Consider the following 19,989-nt stretch of genomic DNA (forward strand, 5'->3'; position numbering starts at 1 on the left):
CCCTCTTTGGAGCAGGCTACCTTTGACTCAGGTCACTGAGTTTTGAATAACTCCAAAGATGGAGATTTCACAGCCCCTCTGGGCCCCTGTTCCAGTGTTTGACCACCCTTATGAGGAACAAGTTTTCCTTATTTAAGGAGAGTTGCCATTTTTGAAACTTGTGTTCATTGCCTCTTGTCCCATCAGTATCTAGCTTCAAGAAGAATCTAGCTTTGTCTTCTCTGTAGCCTACTATGAGGTATATAAGGACCTTTAAGCCCCCTCTTTTAGCCTTTTCTTTGCAAGACTGAACCAATGCAGCTCCCTCTGTTTTTCTTTGTGCATTGCGGGCTTCAGCCCCAGACCATCTTAGCATCCGTCTACTGGAATTGCTTCAGTTTATCAATGTCTTTCTGGTACTGGAGAACCCCAAACTGGACACCAGTACTCCAGGTGCAGTCTCACAAGCGCCAAATAGAGGGGAACAATCCCTTCCCCTGACCTGCTAGCTGCACATGTACTAGTGCAGTCAGTATGCAGTTAGCTTTCATTGCTGCAAGGACACACTGCTGGCTCGTGTAGCTTGTCCACCAGGACCGCGGAGTCCTTTTCTGCAGACCCAGCCAGTCAGTCCCCAGTGCCAATGCATGGGGGTTATTTTGTACCAGGTTCATGACTTCGCATTTGCACTTCATAATGTTCCCGTCAGCCCGTCAGCCCATTTCTTCCGCCTGTGTGTCTGTGGGGAAGTGGCATGTGAGAGTGTGATGGGTACAGCTCTATTCATATGGCAAAACTCTTCAGGTAGACATGACCCTCTGTACTGACCGGAGCAGCTGTTGAACTTGGTCAGACGTTTTCATCTCGAGTTTGAACTGCGTGGCAATATTCTTGAGGTCCTTGCTCTGAATGTATAAATGCCTCAGTTAGGATCAAAGGGTGAATTTTTTGTTTTCCCGTATCTTTTTCAAGGAATGGTCAAGGTACTGTAAGAGAATCAGTATTTCAAGCATTTCTTCCAGTGCTGTTCTGTGTGGTCGGTCAATCACATGGACTCCCAGGAGCTCATTCGATGTTCACTGACTCATGCGGATTTCACTAAACATCTTCATGTTTCTTAATTAGCTTAATAAATTAATCAGAAGTTGTGGTACAGAGCAAAATCCAAGCTGAGTGGCAAGATTTTGAGCAATGGGATGAGACTGGATTTGGATTTAACAAAACTCCTTGGTCCTTTAGTTGCCTGTGAATATAACTGAGAGATTAGCATTTGTCACAACTCGTGTCTCAAGCCGTGTACACGTATAAGCTCTGTAGGCTCTTGCTGATGTTACTGACCGTTGCTGTAGATGGGGGAAGCTGACGCAGAAAGTAAACACTGCCTGCCTGTGGCCACAGAGGAGTTGTGGGTCAGAGCACTGCCCACAGTTCTCTCCTGGTGCTGCTCATTAAACATCACTGAGGTAATTTCTGCCTTTATCATCAGATCTGGCAGTGCTGCAGAGCTGCCTGCTTGCTAAATCTCATTGTATCAACACTTAAAACAAGTGATTAAAGAAAGATTAATGCCATAGATGTAGTGTGGTTAGAGACTGTGGCCAGAAAATCAGTGAAGTATAGAGATTATTTATATAATTTCCATGCACACTTGCTCTCTCTGTTTAATTTGTGTTCTGCTCTCAAAGCCCTAGGAATACTATAGACAGTCCAGGTTTCCTTACCTGGATGTTCACTTTATTCAGCTCCTTGTTGGATATGTATTGTATGTCCTTAGCAGTGGAAAATATAGTTGAAACCTCTCTTTCTCAGTTGAATAAAACAGTAAGACAAATACCAGTGGCCTGATAAAGTCTTTGAATAAAGCTGTAGCCAATTTCTATTTAAAACACTCGGAGGAGTTATTATGCTGTGTTGTGCTCTTTTACGATGTATAAAGAAGTCTTTGCGAGTGCAAAGACTCTGGCTTTTCCTTTAGCCTTTTCTGCCTTGATTACTTCCATACGTGAAGGGTATTTTGTAGTCATCTATGCAGCAGTCTGAGAGGGCAGCCAGTCCGGGAGTGCATCTTTGTGACACCTCCGTCACCAGCGCCGATGCTTGTTCCACTGTCTGATGATTTCTGGCTTATTGGGTCTGGATCAAAATTAACTTGCAAAGACCCAAGAAACGTAATTTTTGGATCTGGTCTGTCTCATCAAGTGACTGCATGAGCATTGGAGCCAATGCAAAGGAAGGAGAAGACTTTGGGAGCAAAAGGCAGCCTTTTAGAGGCAGCCCAATTAGATTGGCTTAAATTCATCTGACCCCAGCAAAGTGATGGGTTCATGAAAGTGAGGAACGGAAAACTTGACAGTCAAGAGGGAAAAAAGATTAATGTCAGCCTGTATTTGGATAATTTATCTATCTTCAACAGATAAACTCTCTGCAATGTATAGTTTTAATAATGAAGGTAGAGCTGAACATCGATGCTACCCACCAAAAATTCTAATGACATTTGAAACTATGACAAGTTTCAATGGTCTTGATACTTTGGGTGATAAATAAAAAAACCTAAAAATCAGAGATTATGAGAGAGCCAGAAAAAATGTTTCTAGCGTTCTTTTTCGTTGTAGAAAGTGCAAAATGTCTGATACCCATCCATAACTAATTCCTTATCAGCTCACTTTGCCTAAGAGAGCAGTATCTGGTACAGATTTTGGTCACTTGTCTCACATTAGGTACTATTAGTCAGATCAGAGTGCAGCGGCTGCTAAAATGAGGAAAGCGTAACATGTTTTAGTGATGCTAAATTCTTGGTGGGGACTACCCTGATGGAAAGGGCACGTAACTGGTTTTGTGGCTGAAAGTCCTGCACAACTTCCCATGGTATTACAGCCCCTCAGGTCCTTCCACAGTCCCATTTCCATAAATCTCTCCCATTGCTTGTAGATGTGTTCAGGACTCCACTGAATGTAAAATTTTATCACCTAGTTCAGCTTTATCATAAGCAGTACAGAAGTGGAGGAGAGGGTTGTAATTTGGTGATTCTGATCAAAGGTGAAACACCGAGCTGATAGCATTGTTTGTTGTTTTTTTTATTTTACCCACTTGTACGGATCTGAGCACTCTTACGGCTTACTAATGTGTGAGAACGGTCATCCTCCGGAATTAGCATCTGAATGAGCATGTGCAAATGAGCTGCTCTGGTCTGTGATAGAAACGGTTCTTGAAGGAGTTACGCCTTTTGACTTGAAAGCAAATATACTAATACCTGAGCAGACGCGCTGAGAAATAAATTACAGTATTTGGTTTGTCCATGTGACATTTTTTTGTATCACGGTTCCTCTTGAACATCGTTATATTGAAAGGATATAATTGGAGTAATATATTACAGGGGAACAGCAATGATAATAGTACTTAAATCTTTCCTGTTTTTATGAAGTCACCTTTTTTTTTAAAAAAAATGCTGTTCATTGAGAGGTAAAAAGAGCTGGAAGTCTTGCGAGGAATGCAAGGAAATAAAACCTGGCACAGTGAAAGACTTTCAGTACAATGTGAATGTTGATCCTTTAAAATCACAAATCATCTTTCTATTAATTCACTGTAGAATAAGTGAATTATTCTCCTCGAGATAAGACTCAGCAGTGCTGTGGAGCTGGTATTTAAAGTATGTCCATCTGCATCTAAACGAGTAGCTCCAAGACAATCAGATTATGCAGTAGTTACTTTGGTGAGAATATCGCCTAAGTGGAATGGAAACTTCATTTTGAGTCTAATATTAGACCCTGCTTTGGAAAATTCCTTTTAAATGATCACAAGCTGGGAATAGCAAAAGAATTTAACTTTCGACAGACAGCATTCACCAAGAATTTGTTTTTAACTGCTTATGTTGGGTCCCTGGGAAAGCAGATGTGAAAAACTTACCAAAGTGAATTGACTTGACCTGATGCAATGTTTATATCAGTAGTTGATAAGTTTTCCTCCCTCGTCTAATTTGTTCAGGATATTTTCATTCTTTAAGCATGAGTAAGTCTGGGTTGGAATAGTTTGAATGCTTGTTAGTCTAATAATCTGAATCTTAAAACATGCAGACATTATTGCCTATAAAGGGGTCTAAGCAAAGTTGAACTATTTTGGTTATCTTCCACGGATGGGGATAAGTCTTGTTTTTGAGACTAGCAAAGAAGAATGTGAGACAATGTTGCTTATCTCCTGATAGTTCAGAAAGCATATTGATGTCTGCTGTATTTATGCTTCAAAATGCCACTTGTATTTGGTGAACCCTTTGAATGCATGTTACTTTTTATCCAGCTTTACAAAGGACCGGCTTTCAATGGCAGCTAGGGAAGCTGACAACCAAGGATATCAAAGTGGATTCAAAGGGTCATGATATTATTATTATTATTCCTGTGGCAGAAAGGACTTCAGGAATTATAGAATATACTGTGAAAGATGCACAGCTCAGGGATCTTTAGAGCCACTACTACATCTCATCTTAGCTTTTCTCTTTGTTGGTCAGACACTGTCACTTTGAATATTTTAATTAATTAATTCCTAAAGAAGCCTCTCCCCCCCCGCCTATGGAGCATGTCTAAATAAATTATTTTTGAGGGAGGGAGGAGAAAAAGAGAAACTCGTGGATTGGGCTGACCTCTTCTCCCCAGCGCTACCCTGTCCATGTGCTTCTGTGGCTTGGCCATTGTTGTTGTTGTTTCCAAACTTGAGGAGAGCATCCACAGGAGCTTGCTGCAAAGGAGGGCTCCAGCCTGGCCTTCCTCTGCCAGTGCATGGGACAAGAATTGGAACAAATGTCAACAAGACAATATAATGAATTCAGTGCCAGGGTGAGAGTTTCACTGGGAAAGACATTAAAAAGAGGACACTGATCTCTTTAGCTGTTCTCTTTTAGTGCGTTAGGTGGATTTATGTGACCCAGGAATGCGTTTCTCATACAGCAATCAGATTATGATTTTAAGCATCTGTTAAACTTTGCCTCTTTTTTCAAGAAGCCTGACACCAACCTTTTTGTCTTTTTATTTATACCTGTGTGTCTATAATTCTGCTATTAATTTCTGATCTTTCAGGAATTTCTAAAATGTCTAAATTGCTGATCTGTCTCCTTGCAGGCAAGTCTCACCTGGCTATAGTACAAAGAGTAAACAATGAAGGAGAAGGGGATCCTTTTTATGAAGTCCTGGGAATTGTCACTTTAGAAGATGTGATTGAAGAGATCATCAAGTCTGAAATTCTGGATGAAACAGATCTATACAGTGAGTAGAAATATTTGCACTTTGTTTGTAGATGGGAGGGAGGACTCCATTCAGCAGCAGTTGTGTTTAATAGCTGTGTTTTGAGAGATGTTAAGTTACTGATTTAAAATCTCAATGGTCAAATGACCTGCAGATCCCCCAGAGGGTCAAAATAATTTTTGTTTTCGCAGCATGGGCACCTCACCCCTTTATGCTGTATTAATTCAGAAACAGGACAGGTTTCTTTATTTGACCCTTCCATCAAGAAGGTTTACATCTGCAACAATCTGGTCTCTCCTGCTAGCTGTTCTCCACCACAGTGACCTTGTTAAACCTTTTTGTTACAGTGCTCACAACCTCCCACATTTTCCGCTAACCTCTCTCCACCTCAAGGGCCTGTAGTCCACGTACTACTGTACTTTAGCAAGAAGGCAGGCAAATACCATGCCTCAAGGAAGGGGAATGGAGTCTGTTTAGAGTCTCTCTCTGTCACTCATGCAGAAAACCTGAGAATGGAAAGTCTTCTTCAGGGCTCAAAACCAGCATGTCCTAAATGACTCCTCTTTTTATCACTCAGTATAGCTCCTTCCTTCCTTTGTGTTAACATATGTTGAGGGAGATGATGCTGCAGGTCAACCATTACCCGGGACTTGAGAGATCTGGACTCTTTTCTTTCCCAGTGTAGAGTTTGTCTGGTCTTTGGCCAGCTACCTAAAGTGTCTTTGCTCCTCTTCCCATCTGCACAATGTGCGTACTGTGCGTACGGGACTTCCTTTCTGTCATTCTTCATCTGTCTTATCTGTGCTTTGATCACTTGCTGGCAGATACTATTTTTTACTATGTGTTCGCACGTAGCACAAGGATGTCTCTAGGTTCTATTGTAATAGAAATAATAGAAATAATAATTTTAAATATCTTTAACACTGTTCAGCTGTCCTTTGCTGTCTTTTTCTTTCTTCATGAAAGGGATCTGAATGTTTCTACAGCATCTTTTTCAGGCCAATGCAAGCATCTTCTGTCCTCCCTCCAAGCCAAATGCCAAATGAGCACTTTACACTGTGGAACAGACATACTTCTGCTTTTCCTAATAGATTGTTATTGCCTGAACTACTTTCTGTAGCTGGTCAGTATTTTACGAGTATTTATGTGCCCAAAGGTTCATGTAAATCGCAGTTGTGTTTTACGTTATGCTAAACAGTCTAATTACCATGCAAATGACAGAAGTCTAGTTAGTATCGATTTCTTTTCATACCTTCACAAATGAATTGTTGGGCTAATCAGTTACAACATAATGCTTTTACATGGTGAATTCAGACTTTCTTTTATACTCCAAAAAGATCCTATCTTTGTCTCATCACCTTTGAGATATTTCCATGTTTCTACGAGTGAAAAGGCATTGCATATGCTTTTCAATGTTTTTTTTTCCCTTGTTTGTTAAGAGAGACCACATAGATCATGCTGTGTTGTTCTTCAGGACAAAAAAAGCTTTGACCATTAATAACATGTTAGAGGGCAAGGAAATGAGAATTTAATTTTAAGACTTCCTAGATTAACAAAATAGAGCTGGTGAACATGAGTTCATTTGAAACTCTCCTTCCTGGGAAGGTTTTACTATTGAAAATTCCTGGTTCAGAACAGGAGAGAAACTTCACTTCCTAGGCTTCCTGGAGGATGCAGGAAATTTTTGGGGGGTGACTCCTGCTACGTACCCTGAAGATGAACTTCTAGTTTCTTTATGAAGCACTGGAGTTCATTCCATTGTTTAGATTGAAGGAAACTGTAGCAGTAAGTGAAAGAGCAGAAATCCAGAGAAGCTGCGAGGATCGCAGAAGATGTGATAGATTTTGGATTTGGGCAGATTAATGTCCTGTAACTACTTCCAGTTGGTATCGTGATGGGAACATGCTTTGGGTTTACTGAAGGTACCTTATTGTCCACGATATTGTTAAGGCAGCTCATTTTTGATGTTGATATCAGTGTGTCAGTACTAGTAAGCCCATCTAGTACTAGAGTTCTCTGATCCTGTTTGTTGTAAGACCAAGCTGGCTTGCTCAGCTCAGACCAAGCCAACTTGAAACCTTTGGACTGATTTGCTCTGTGCTAGGTGTTTACTTAAAAGTAGACCTTATGAAAAATGTTGGCAGCGTTGTTATGCCTCTGTTCTGAAGTTTTAAAAATGTTTTGTTTTGCTTTGATGGAAACTTGAAATTTGATGAAAAGGCTGACCTTGGTGTTGGAGCTGTGCCTTTCTGCTGTTTCCATGAAAATCCATTTGAATTGTTTAGGATAGAAGCAATTGTATATTTACAGTTTTTGCTGAAAGCTGCTCTCACTGCTGAAGCTCTGCAGCTGAATTTCTCAAGGGTTGCGTGCCCAATAAATGCGTGATATTTCTTCAGATTGCTCTAGTCTGCTATGTCTTATGGCTTGCAGAGGTGTTGGGAGGAAGGAGAAGAAAATGGGAGCAAGAAGAATTGTTAAATATGTCTTGACCTATCAACATCTGGATAGACTGAGTACTTCTGAGCATGAGACTTTGTATTGAGGATGCTGATGGGGTGGTAAGAAGAGATTTCTGTTACGACACAGGTAGTCTCTGACTACGTCTCAGCCAGTGTCATGATGAAAAGCTGTCAGTGTGTTTGGCTTTTAGTATTGGAAAGTTGGAGCATTTTTTCATGGTTGACGCACTACAGGAATCTGTCCTGCACTCCCATGGCCCTAGCCACGGTGGGAGAGCATTTCTCAACCTTCTCAGAGGCCCAGGAGAGAAAGCTGTATGTTCTGCGTTGGCCTCAGACGACAGAGTCCGCTTGAGGAACATGGAGTTCACCGTTCTGACCCGGGTTTGACTGGTGGCCTGTCTTATTTAGCTCTTTCTAATTGAAGACGAGTTTAATCATCCCCTTAGTGCAACTGGAATGCTGCTGTTTTTCACGCATACAGATTCAGAGAGTGTTTGCCCGACGTAAAATCTGGGAATTTTCTACAAGTGAAATACCTTAACACACCCTTGTGCACACATTCTGCACGTTGCAGATAAATAGTCTAGTTGTAAGCATCAGCTTACATTGCGTTTTTACGTCCTCATCTGTGTGCTGATGAAAGGACAGATAGGAAATACCTGGTCCAGATTCAATTACTTCTGTCACCATCCAATCCTTGGTTCCTATGTCTTACAAGAAGCTCAGAAGTTGTTTGGATAGCAAAGAACAATTAAGACCATCCCTTACAAAAATAAGCCAAGATAATGGCTTTAAGCCATACAGCTCTGCTCTCACTGTGTAACATTTTTCATGGGGGAAGGTTTCTGGACGAGCTGCCAAGGAAACAGTAGAAGGAGTTGAAATCACCTATCATTTGATTAAGAGTCTGGGTCTCTTACCTTGATGACTGATGCAGACAGAAAGATTTAAGGCATCCTCCCATGGTGTGATGCTGGCCCTGTTTTCAGGTACCAGAAGTGCAGTGTGAAGCCTGCGGTGGTACAGCTCACTCACAGGAGAAATACAGAGATGCTTTACTGCCCTACTGAAGAGATGTTTCCCTGTCCCAGGGCCAAAACTTGTACTTGTGGTGATTTTTGCCTCCCTGAAGAGAGCAATGATGGAGCTTCTTGTAAGAAAGCATCTCAGCCACAGCATTGTAAAAAATAGCATTCTTGGAGCTTTTCAGAAAAGGCAGTTTCTATTCTTCTTACCTCTTACAAGAGGTAGGATTTAGTGAGAGCTTCTGGGGGACTTTTCTCCTATTCACTTTCTGTTGCTTTGGTATCCATCTTTCCTTTAACTGCAAGTACAGATAAGGTCTGTCTCAGACTATATTCCTAAGGCAGGGATTGTTTTTAGTCTGTAACCACTCCCTTGGGTGGTTTCTATTCCTGCTTTTGGAAGAGAAACTGCAGTCCCTGATGTAGTCCAGGTCCTGGGTAAAGTAGTACTAGGGTAAGAGGCTTCTGGTTTCAAAGAAGAAAAAGGGCATGGGTAGTCATCGTTCTTCTCCATGTGCTTGGGAACAAGTATCTCAAATTTTCTAATTTGCACTGCTCACAGAATGAGCTTTAGATATCTAGAGTAGATACATTACTGTCAGTACACTATTGCTGTTGAGTCTGTGATAGTCCTATAGTGGAGGCTTGTCCATGGGAAGTTGAGGATCTAAATGTGTTCATATCTAAAAGGCTAGGTGACTTGGGAAAATCTTTCTAGAAATTAGTTAATTACCAGTATTGTGCATTTCCAAGCCCCAAACTCAACCGCTCTGAGTAGCGTATGTAGTCTGTAGCGCATATTTGGACACCTACAGGACTCCAGATCTCAGTGGTTTCCTTGCTATGGTACATCACTTTAATCATCTTTGCATGCATAACCCAAAATCTGGCAACAGCTACCTGAAAGTATGCGTGAGGTTTCACAGTGTTAGCTTCACCTACACCTCTTCGTGTGCTTGCCCAAATTCTCTGTAGTGAATCAATGTGCCAGAACTGCCTGTGGTCCCTCAAAAGTCCAGATATTTTAAGCCAATGACTAGGGGTCTGGTAGAAAAGATAGCTATAGTGTTTTCAGTATCTTTCCCCACTAAGGCCCTAGAACCTGAGCCGAGCCTCAACTCTGAGGGGCTCTCAGTAATTGCCTCAAGGCTTGGGTTTCCTGCAATATACGGTGAAGCTCAGAATGTCTGACAGCATTCTGTTGCTTATAGCCAATGCCACCTTACGCACTGTGTCAGGAGAGAAGAGCAAGACCCTGCCATCTGAGCAGAGACCACTTCTCCCTGGGATTGATGTATACTGTACCCCAACATGCCTATAGCTCTCTGCTTACCTGGTTTCCTAGACATTTTGGCAGATTAGCTCAGTGGGTGGATGATAATAGTTGGGGTTGTTTGTGCCTCTGCAACTCCATCTTTCATGTTTTCTTTCACAAATGGGGATTCCCCACCACAGAACCTGTTTTAAGACACAGACGAACCAAGTGGCAAGTATTTAGCTGAATAAAGGACAGGAGTCCAGGATCACTAGCAGGCGAATTCCCGTATCTGAACTCCTGAAGCTACTCTGTACTTCATTCTGGCTTCAGTGCTTGTAGAGCGGCCAGAGATTCCCACCTCCAGGCTGTACACCTTGCCAGCCTTTGTGGAAGTTTGGACAGGACAAAAGAAGCTGCATACGCTAGACATTGGGACTTACTTGGATCAAAAGCATGCGGATTTTGCCAAAGCTGTGAAGAGTCAGTGAAGCTATGGTACAGTGTAAGAAATAAGTCATTGTATATTTAGTCTATGTACTTGCTGGGAATTTTCTGAGGAATGTATATGAAAAAAGTAGCTATCACAGATAGTCTTGTAGAACACCACCTTTTGATCATTAGTAACGCTAAGCAGGACTCCTTCTCCCCACCTAGAAATGTGCACGCACCTTATATGTAATATGCAGAGGTGCTCTGCAATTAGATGTTTGCAAGCAGAGACTTTCCCCCCATTGAAGTGACAGAGAAGTGACAGAGACTGCGGGTACCTGGCTCTGCAGGACAGGGGCCGACAGCCGGATGAGCCCGCAGCACAGCTCGCTGGTTGTTCTGGTTTGTGCTGCGTGCCGATGAGCAGGGCTTTGCGTGTACTGCGGAGGGGTTTGTCTGCACCCTGTGCTCGGGATGGCCATCCTGGCTGACTGCATCCAGCGCAGTTCGTGTTGGACCCTGTTCTAACAGAAATCGCTTCCTTCCTTTCTTTTCCCACCCTCCCTTCCCCAGCTGATAACAAGACGAAAAAGAAAGTAGCTCATCGGGACAGGAAGCAGGACTTCTCTGCATTCAAGCAGACAGACAGCGAGATGAAGGTTAAAATATCACCGCAGCTCCTCCTGGCAATGCACCGGTTCCTGGCAACAGGCAAGTGCGGGTTATCTTTTTTTGCAATCGTGCCAGAGCCTCGGAGGCAGTTTGTCAGCAAAGGCTGGTGAGGTGGGTGGGACAGTGCAGGCGGGAAGGGAGGCTGGATTGTGGGGTGACAAATAATGCCACTGTTGTGTTTTTCTTTTTAAATTCTTTCCTCTCCTGTGTTCAGTGTCGGCATGAACCCTCTGAGACATTTACCAGGGGTGGACCAGTAACTTTAAATTGGTCTCAAAGGTAAGGATGAATGCCAAGTGCCGCACTGCATGTCTAGAGTCCGTCAGATTAACGACTAGCAAGTACACCCCATTAGGAAGAGCTCAGGGAACAAACCAAAGAGGACTCGATACCACTGGCCAGCTGGCTGTAATTGCATTCTGGCGCCTTCTCCAGAAAGAGATGCTGGACTTTTTTCAGGAAGGTCTAAACCTGTTCCATGAGACTTTTTGACTGCAAGTGAAAAACTCTCCTGACACATTTAATGCAGACTGCACAGGCAGTTGAACTGTACTTTTTAAAATGGATTTCTGGCTGGCTTGTGTGACCTCCGTTGATGACTTCAGGTTTCAGAGGACAGTTGTCTCCATCCCAGAACGCCTTGATGTTTTAGCCCTTGGGTGGACAGTCTGGCAGAGAGGCCAGGACCTTGAATGGTTTCTTGCAGCTGCTACTGCCTTTCGTCGTAAAGTTGGTCCCTTCACCTCAGAGATGAGACCTGTTAACAGGAGAGCTTGTGGAAAACATACCTTCCTATTGCTCGTGCTGTCTCTCTTTGACATATAAAGACTTCTCACATGCAGGCCTTTCAGACGGGCGTCTTTCACTGCTATGTTCAACATATATTCATGGGTTGAAAATGATAAAGTTGTTTTGTCTCAAGTTTGCCAGCTCCAGTTGGAAATTAGTACTTCCCCTCCTCTAAGATGCAGTAACTGCCTGCCTAGATGCTCCTAGTCCGCCTTGATGCTTTGTTTTGCCTCTGTGACTTGAAACAAACATGTATATGATCGGTTATCACATCTCAGCTGAGGGGCAGTAATTCCTTAAAAGACTTGGACTCCTACGGCTCATGTGCACGTGAGCGTGTCCGTGGTGAAAGGAAGCAGTTCAACAGGAAGCTGCGGATTTAACAGCAAGCAAGGCGTTGTTCATGTAGTGGTACAAGACTTGATGGAGTTCCCTAAACACCTGCTCAACAGACGTAGTCTTACAGTGCTGCTTCTCTACTTGTTTTGTGGATGAAAGGATTGTGTAGCTTAAATCCTGGTCTGTCTGTGAAGCCACTGCTAAATAAGATGAAAGCTACGGTTTTGGTTTCTCTGTTCTAAATTGAGAATAGTATCTTTAGCAGATGAAAGGTACTGGGTCAGTAATGGTCCTGTTCTGAAATGAGGTGTTAGGAAAGCTTATAAATTTGCATGTGTAAATCTCTACGTCCCTGGCTTAACTCTCCCACACAAGGATGAGCTTTTCTGCTTCAAACAGCTACCGTTGGGAACACTGAAGAGCAAGCGGATAGGGGATGTGTTCTGTGTGTCAGGCATTAATCCCACATGGTTTGAACTGACCTGCACTGTCTCTCACTTTGAGTAACTCTTCCCATATGAACTGTGGCAGCCCCAATTGTGTCTTTGATTTATGTAGAGCAATCTATCTAGAGCAACTTTCTAGGCCCCAAACAGTCTTTTTTTTTTTTTTTTCCTTAAAATGCAATAAATGCAGTAACTTTAATACCATTTGAGGAAGGAAAAAACAAATCCAAAGGTTCTCTGTGTCCCCAATTGTAAAGCTCTTACATTTATACAACTCTCCAATGAGCCTATACAACTGTGACTCTGAACTCTCAAGAGGGCAAGACTGCCTTTTTCTTTTCCCTTTCAGATGAAGACATGGTTCTTGGTTGTTTTGAAAAATACTTCAGTAATGAAAGTTGGGGTGTGCTGGGTTTTTTCCCCCCTTACAAATCTAACAGTCTCAAAAGACAAGAAGCCTGCAATTCCATAATGGATCTCTCTGCATCTGTGTGTCTTTTGTAGGCAAATGCTTATTAACGAGTATTGCTAACTTCTTGCCAAGCATATGAAGTGTAATGCCAAGTTGTATCTTGTGTTATAGAAGTAGAAGCATTTGGTCCATCCCAGATGTCAGAGAAGATCCTTCTCAGGCTGCTAAAACATCCCAACGTCATCCAGGAGCTGAAATACGACGAGAAGAACAAGAAAGCCCCAGAACACTACCTCTACCAGCGAAACAAGCCCGTCGACTACTTTGTTCTCATTTTACAGGTCAGACATGTGACTATGTAGATATGTGCAAAATCCTTCATCTCCTGACATATCCCTCTCTGTACCTCTTCCAGTTGTTGAAGTTTGTCTACTTTCAAACATGGGAATGGAACTATGGCTCCTGGGAACTGCTCCTGCCGCGTATATGACCTTGCCAACCTTGAAGAGCTCACTCAGCTGCTTTCAGCCTTAGTTAAACCAGTTGTGAAGGGTAGACAGCACTTCCCACTTCCAGTCATATGTTGAAATTTACTTATGCTTTAGGTAGCACTAGGATAGGCAATGCAAAGGAATCCCTGCATACAGCTGGCATTGCTTGGAAAATAGGGGTGCAAAATATGTCGTGTCATAGGAGTTTGGCCAGGATGCTTTCTCTAATGCGTTTTTTCCTTTTGCAAAAGGAGGCATAGGGAGTTTGACAGTTCAGAGAAACGACATTTTTCTGTGCAATTTTGAAGTCTGTATCTTTGTTGTTGTGAGAAGCGCAGGTTTCAGTGGGGGCATTGCGCCATCTACTGAACTGATGCCACCTCCTGCCCCAGCCCCTGCGGTTCCTGGGCACCCTGCCATCCAAGCACTCGCCCTACCCGAGATCGCTGCATTTGGGTGGTTTTTAGGTTGGAGCCCTAGGTGGTGTGGAAGGACTGTTTTCTGCTTGTTCTGTACAGGATTGCTTCCAGTGCTGGTATCTCCCAGGTTTTGTTACTTGACAGGAACTCTTGAATGGCTAGGTAAAGCTTTACACAGAAACTTAGCTTCCATCTAGCACTGTTTGAGCAGGAACAGTCCTTCAAGAGAGATTTTGCTGGAAAGATGCTTATGTTTCTATCCTGCATAACTGAAACCAGTTTTGGTTATAAAAACATAAGCATTGTAGCTAAAGTTGTAACGCAGGGCTTGAAATCTTCCTTAACATGGCCTTAAAAAAAAAGGGGGGGCGGTTTTTTTCAAGGGTTTGAGGAACCACTGGTAGCTCTTTAACTGCTCTTTCTTATGTGCTGAATTGTTGCAATCTGAAATATTCCAGAGGCAAGTTAATGCTCCTGAATGAGGTAATGCTGCAAAGATGTAAATGGAGGACATGGGCGATACAAAAGAACAATCAGTTCTTTCTGAGCTATTCTTCAATCAATAAATATTTAGCAAACACAACGTGCTAGCTCTATAATGCATTTGGAAAAGTGAGTCTTGTGGTAGGTACATACTATAAAAGTGGTAACAAGATTGGTTCTGCAAGGATCCAGAGGGGATAAATACTCTGCTTTAGTTACTTAAATAGACTTGGACTTACTCTCTCATGTCGAGAGACCAAGAATACCTTCACAGTGAACACATGCCAGAACACAATTAAATGTATATTTTGTGCATTAAATGTACTTATTTAATCTCTGTAGAATTACTGTTTTAGCTGGAATGTCACCTGTTTACAACAGCTTTTCTCTTAGCTAATGGGAAGTTGTTCTGTAGCAGTTTGAGATTTGTTTTTGTCATTGTGTTTTTTCAAAATTCATGTTAGAACATTAAACAGTGGAAAACCAGAAACCACATGTGCATGCATTTTATGTGAAGATCAAAGCCTGGTTGTGTATGTATTTTGGAGACCTGGTCTTGGCTGGTGAATAACTACTAGCAGTAAGTAGGTTGAGAGCTCTGTTTATAACCAGTCTTTACCTGGGTGACGAAATCGTACCTTTTGAAAGGCTTATAATGAACAAATAAGCTACTTATTTGTGTTGTGGAGTGAAATTGGTTTTAAAAGGGATTATGTGAAGTTGTTGCTTGTGATAGCAGGAAAGTGGATTTGTGAGCTAGGCACTCCCTTCCTGCCAGGTAGATTTTGTGGTTTTTCTCATCTGGGACAGTTAGACAAACTGACTTGGTATCGGGGCTCATGCAGGATGAGTTCATTTTCACATTTTTATGCTCCAGTACAATACTGTGAAGTTAAAGGCATGATTATTTATTTTAAATGGTGCTTAGTGAAATAAACACATAGAAATAAAATCTACTTTTTGGACTCATTTTAACCCGATTGTGCCCAGTTGATGTTCAGTCTACTTAGTACACATGGGACAGGCAGTCTGTCTGCCCTTTCCAGCCTAGCCAGAGGGAAAGCATTGCAGGTAATTACATTGTTTGCCTGAAATCCCAACCTTTGTGTAGTTCAGCCAGAAAGCTGCATGAGGTTTCTCCTGTCTGCAGTGGTGTGCTGTAACTCTCAGTGCAGTACCACTAAGGAGTCAATTCTTTTTGGCTACTTGTATACCAAAGTAACTGGGATGTTTACAGCTATGTTTGATAGGGTGGGTTCTGTTCTAGAGTCCTTTGTAGAATGTGATGTTAAACATTGATTCAGCCCACATCAGAAATGGGTGCATTTGCGTGATAGTGTAGTTTTGTACAGCTTGGGAAGCACTGAGGGTCCTTCTAGGCAAGACCCTGTGAAAGAGCAGGATCTTAAGTTAAGGGTGCTGGAATATGTAAAACTGCTAGAAACCAAGAAAACCAAAGTAGCCCCAAGACTGCTTCTTCGGGAATAAGGACTTTGTTTCTGTGGGAAGCTCATCGGTGAAGGCAGACAGCCTCCTCGCTGTTGTCTCCCATCTCCCTTTCCTATGTTTGTGTGAGAGGGGACTCTGTGTGTGAATGTGAGCTGTAGCGCAGAATGTCTAGGTGTCTCAAGACCCCAGATGACTGTGCTACATATAAGCTTGTGCTGATACTGAGGGAGTATTTTTTCACTCTGCATTGAGGGAAAGCAGCCTGGCAGCACTTGGAGCAGGGCAATAGTACCACCCCGAATCGCTGTGGTGATCCCACTCATCTGCAGGGGCTTACGCTGGCCACAGGGCACCAAAGACCAGGATAGCTCAGGGCACAAGAGCGTGTTGCCCTCCAGGGTCTGCCCCTGTTCAGGCACCGTTACAAACTGCAGGGACCATGACACTGCTTAGGAACGTCAGGCAAAACTAGCTTTCAGGGCTCAAGTCTGGTCTTGTGCCTCGAGACCTGCGGTCCCTTTTAATTGCAGCTCTCTCTCCTTTTCCTTAACAGGGGAAAGTGGAAGTGGAGGCTGGGAAAGAGGGGATGAAGTTTGAAGCTGGTGCTTTTTCCTACTATGGGGTCATGGCCCTCACAGCATCGCCAGGTATGTCCTCTTACCTTCTGCTTCTGGAATGCGCTCCTGCACAAGCCTGCCCGTCCTGTGAGTGCGGCGGGAGGAGGCTGTGCAGGGCATCCCCCCGCCGTGTCCAGGGGGCCGATGTAAACGATACCTCCTTGCCAGCGAAACTGCCTGCCTGGCACAGCATCCCTGGGAGGGGCCGGGCCGACTCCGAAACCCAGTGGCTGGCAGCGGTTTGCCAGCTCCCGGGGGATGCGAGTGTTGGCCTTAGCGAATGATGTGTTTGGTACTGGAGGACAGCTTTGTGGTTTTGCTCACGGTAGGGTAACGGGTTGAATTAACGGGAGTAAATCCTTAGTGGCAGAGGGACATCTAGTGGTGCAAAGTACAAACGCCCGGTTAGTTTGGGGATGGTTTGCTTTACCGGTCTTGTTTCTAAAGCCGTCTTGAGGAATGGGAGGGCAGCGGTGCAAGAAAAGCGATTGCCCCTGTCAGCTTGTATGGAAATGTAACCAAGAAATCGGCAACGGGGAGAGCTGGTGTCTGAGGGCGAGGTGTGAGCCAGCTCCCACCGAGGGGTGAGCCAGTTCCTGGCACACAAGCGGTAGCCGCGCAAGCCACCACCTCACAGGCGCAGGTTGGGGGATTGTCTTATAATCCACCAAGAGTAGGCTGCAGTGCTGTATTTCAGCATTTGGTAATGTATTTTGGTGCCAGCAGTGTCACCACAAAGATCTCAACCTCAGCTGGGAATCCACAGCCCCGTTGGGGAGAGCCGGGGCGTTGGTGCTGGCATTGGCCGCCTGCTGACACAAAGCCGCTTGCTCAGCTTCAGGGAGAGTCGTTTCTCACGCTGAAGTCGGGTCCTCCTGTAGCAGCAGGGTTTGTATTCCACTTGAGAGGCAGCTTATTTTAATTGTACACTCATGAGCACTCCCTTTACCTATGTCTACCTACGTGTATGTACATTAGCAAATGGTGTTGGATTGAAAATAATTTTGTAAGTTATGAGTATAGCCTTATTAAACTCTACAGACGAAAGCTGTTCTCTTGGACGTGTGAGCTCACTTCTACAGGCAAGACTAATTCTTCCTTAATTCTGTGCATTTTATTTTGATCAGTCTAGCTTATACCTTTTGAGGCTTGACAGATTTGAAACTGTGCAGAACGCTGGGTGGATTTTATCCGAGCGGTAGCAGTAGTGTTCACGAGGAATCGTGACACACGTGTGTACAACTGCATCATACCCTCAGCTTCGCAGCTCAGCTTTTGCAATATGGACCAGGCACAGAGCTGAGTTAGGCATGGTCCCTTCTCCTACCAGACCTATGCTTGGAAATCACTTGTGGCATCTCTGTTTTGCCAGCATTGTTCAGTTTGAATGTCTTCATATGGTCTTTGGTTTTTTTTTTGTGTGTTACTAAGCCTCCCCACAACCATGCCAGTTGCCCCAAGTCCTGTGAGGTCAAATGATCTCCTCTTTGCGTGCCCTGAAATCCATCTTGGATTTTGTCATGTCAAACTTCAGGATATGCACTATTTTAAATTAATCTCGGCCAACCTTGGATTTGTTTACTTTTGACTGGTTGGCTTTTACCAGTAGCAAACCCCTCATTTTGCTGTCTTTCCACAGGTTTTAGAGAATTTGTTTTATGATGTCTTGCAGCATCCTGAGATTTCTGTTAGGAAGAGCTTGTAAAAATAAATTCCTGTTGCTCAGTGGAAAGTATAAGCTCAGTGAAAGTATAAGTCATTGCAGAACAAGAGAAAACTCCTGCTCTTCTGTGTGTCCTAATTAGACTTCATGTGCCTGCTCTCCCCACCTGGAATGTGAAGTCAGTAACAGGAGAGTAAAGCATTAAAAAAAAAACCAAACCAAACAAAACCCAAACACCACCACCCCCGCCCCCAAAACCAAAACAAAAACCCAAACACCAAAAAAACCCAACAAAAGAGTGAAGCTTTTTTCTTTAACTACAGCTGGGGGGGATTTGCAGTGATGATGAGCAGTACGGTACCATCCTGACAGGGATGAGCTTGGAGAATCACAACCTCACTTGACATTTTACTGAAAACTTGAAGAACTATGAAGTATCCTTTGGTTTTATTTCTATTTTTGTCTGACTCCCATAAGAAACAGCACCTGTAAAAGCTTTCTTGCTCGTTTCAACTCTTTGCCTTCCAGGCTGGAGTGGGCACCACTGCACCTTTTGAACTATTTTAAAATGGTGTGTACCTTGATGGACTGTTCTGTGCTGGATAACCATTCAAATTAGCAAGTGAAAATTGTTCACTTCACTGTAATTCCTTAGGCTTGTTTTTTGGTTTATTCCTAAAATTGTTTAATTGTCTTTTTTGTTTTTACTTTTGTTTTAACCCTTTACTTTTTCACAGTTGATTTGCACTTTTGGTTTTAGTTCTTCAGTGTGTGAACTGGCTCCTTCCCCTGTCGAGTGTGGATAGCTGCCGTCTTTCTGGTCATGATCTCATCCTTTTTCTCTCCCTCTTCTAGTTCCCTTGTCCCTGTCTCGTACCTTTGTTGTCAGCAGAACAGAGTTGTTAGCAGCAGGTTCTCCAGGTAAATCCGCATGCTTCTATTTTCACCATTCTTGTGACTGCCCTGATGCCATAAAAAGTCAGCTGCAGTCTGTTATTTATCTGATCCTTTGCTCGTTAGGGAGAAGTCCAGCACAGAGTTATGCCTCGCAGGTAGGTATTCTAAACTTTTGTTTATCGTAACTGGTAGCAACATGACAGAATCAGCAAAATGGGAAGAACTAAAAACACGTTGAAGAAAATGTATTTGGTAATGCGTGCTTGTTCCTGTTTCTCATACGTACACTGGTGAAAAATTAGGAGGGGAGATTTTTTAAAAGAGGGTATTCTCCCCCAAGCTGAGGCTTAAAAATTTCTGAAGAAAATGCATTTGGCAGAGGAGAATGTCTGCTGCTAAACTGCCATAAAAGGAAAACTTTTTTAATGGAAGAATTCTTATGTTTTCATATGGGTAAATTCTATGGTTTGTATACAGTCTGGCCATTTCAATTCCTCAACAGCTTTGAGCTTTCTCTCAGTGAGGTTAATGCCATGGACCGGCACACTGATTTACTGAGTGGATGGATTTGCAATGGAATGTGCAAGAAGGTTGTGGGACCTCCTGTGGGGTTTTCTGCTTCCCATTTTGCTTAAGACCTTTCCTTGCTGAATAACCAAGTTGAATGACACAGAAATCCCTTTGGAGAGCAGAGACCAAGGAGGGAACAAATTGGGCCAAAAAGAGCTCTGAGATGTGGTTGAGCGGTTGAAAATTGGGAACGGTCAAGAACTGAGCTTTGCAGACACTGCATGCACAGAGTAATTGAGAAGAATGGAAACCCGTCAAGAAAGTTCGTAGGAAGAGCATGATCCTAAAATAGTTTGGGCCACAGTGAACGTATTTCTTCCTTTTGAAGTTTTCTTTTGCAGATGAAATGTCTTTCCCT

At 43.2% G+C, this 19,989-nt stretch overlaps 1 protein-coding gene across 1 annotated transcript in view; it reads left to right on the forward strand.

Moving 5' to 3' along the window:
* CNNM2 (cyclin and CBS domain divalent metal cation transport mediator 2) overlaps nucleotides 1-19,989 on the forward strand; it is a 116,933-nt gene that overhangs the window by 90,998 nt on the left and 5,946 nt on the right. The window contains exons 2-6 of the mRNA XM_009578649.1: nucleotides 5,085-5,228; nucleotides 10,958-11,095; nucleotides 13,214-13,383; nucleotides 16,438-16,531; nucleotides 19,020-19,085. Of these exons, the coding sequence (XP_009576944.1) occupies nucleotides 5,085-5,228; nucleotides 10,958-11,095; nucleotides 13,214-13,383; nucleotides 16,438-16,531; nucleotides 19,020-19,085 (612 nt within the window). The remainder of the gene's footprint in view (nucleotides 1-5,084; nucleotides 5,229-10,957; nucleotides 11,096-13,213; nucleotides 13,384-16,437; nucleotides 16,532-19,019; nucleotides 19,086-19,989) is intronic.

The sequence above is a fragment of the Fulmarus glacialis genome, unplaced genomic scaffold (assembly GCF_000690835.1).
Source record: "Fulmarus glacialis isolate BGI_N327 unplaced genomic scaffold, ASM69083v1 scaffold2295, whole genome shotgun sequence".
NCBI lineage: Eukaryota > Metazoa > Chordata > Aves > Procellariiformes > Procellariidae > Fulmarus > Fulmarus glacialis.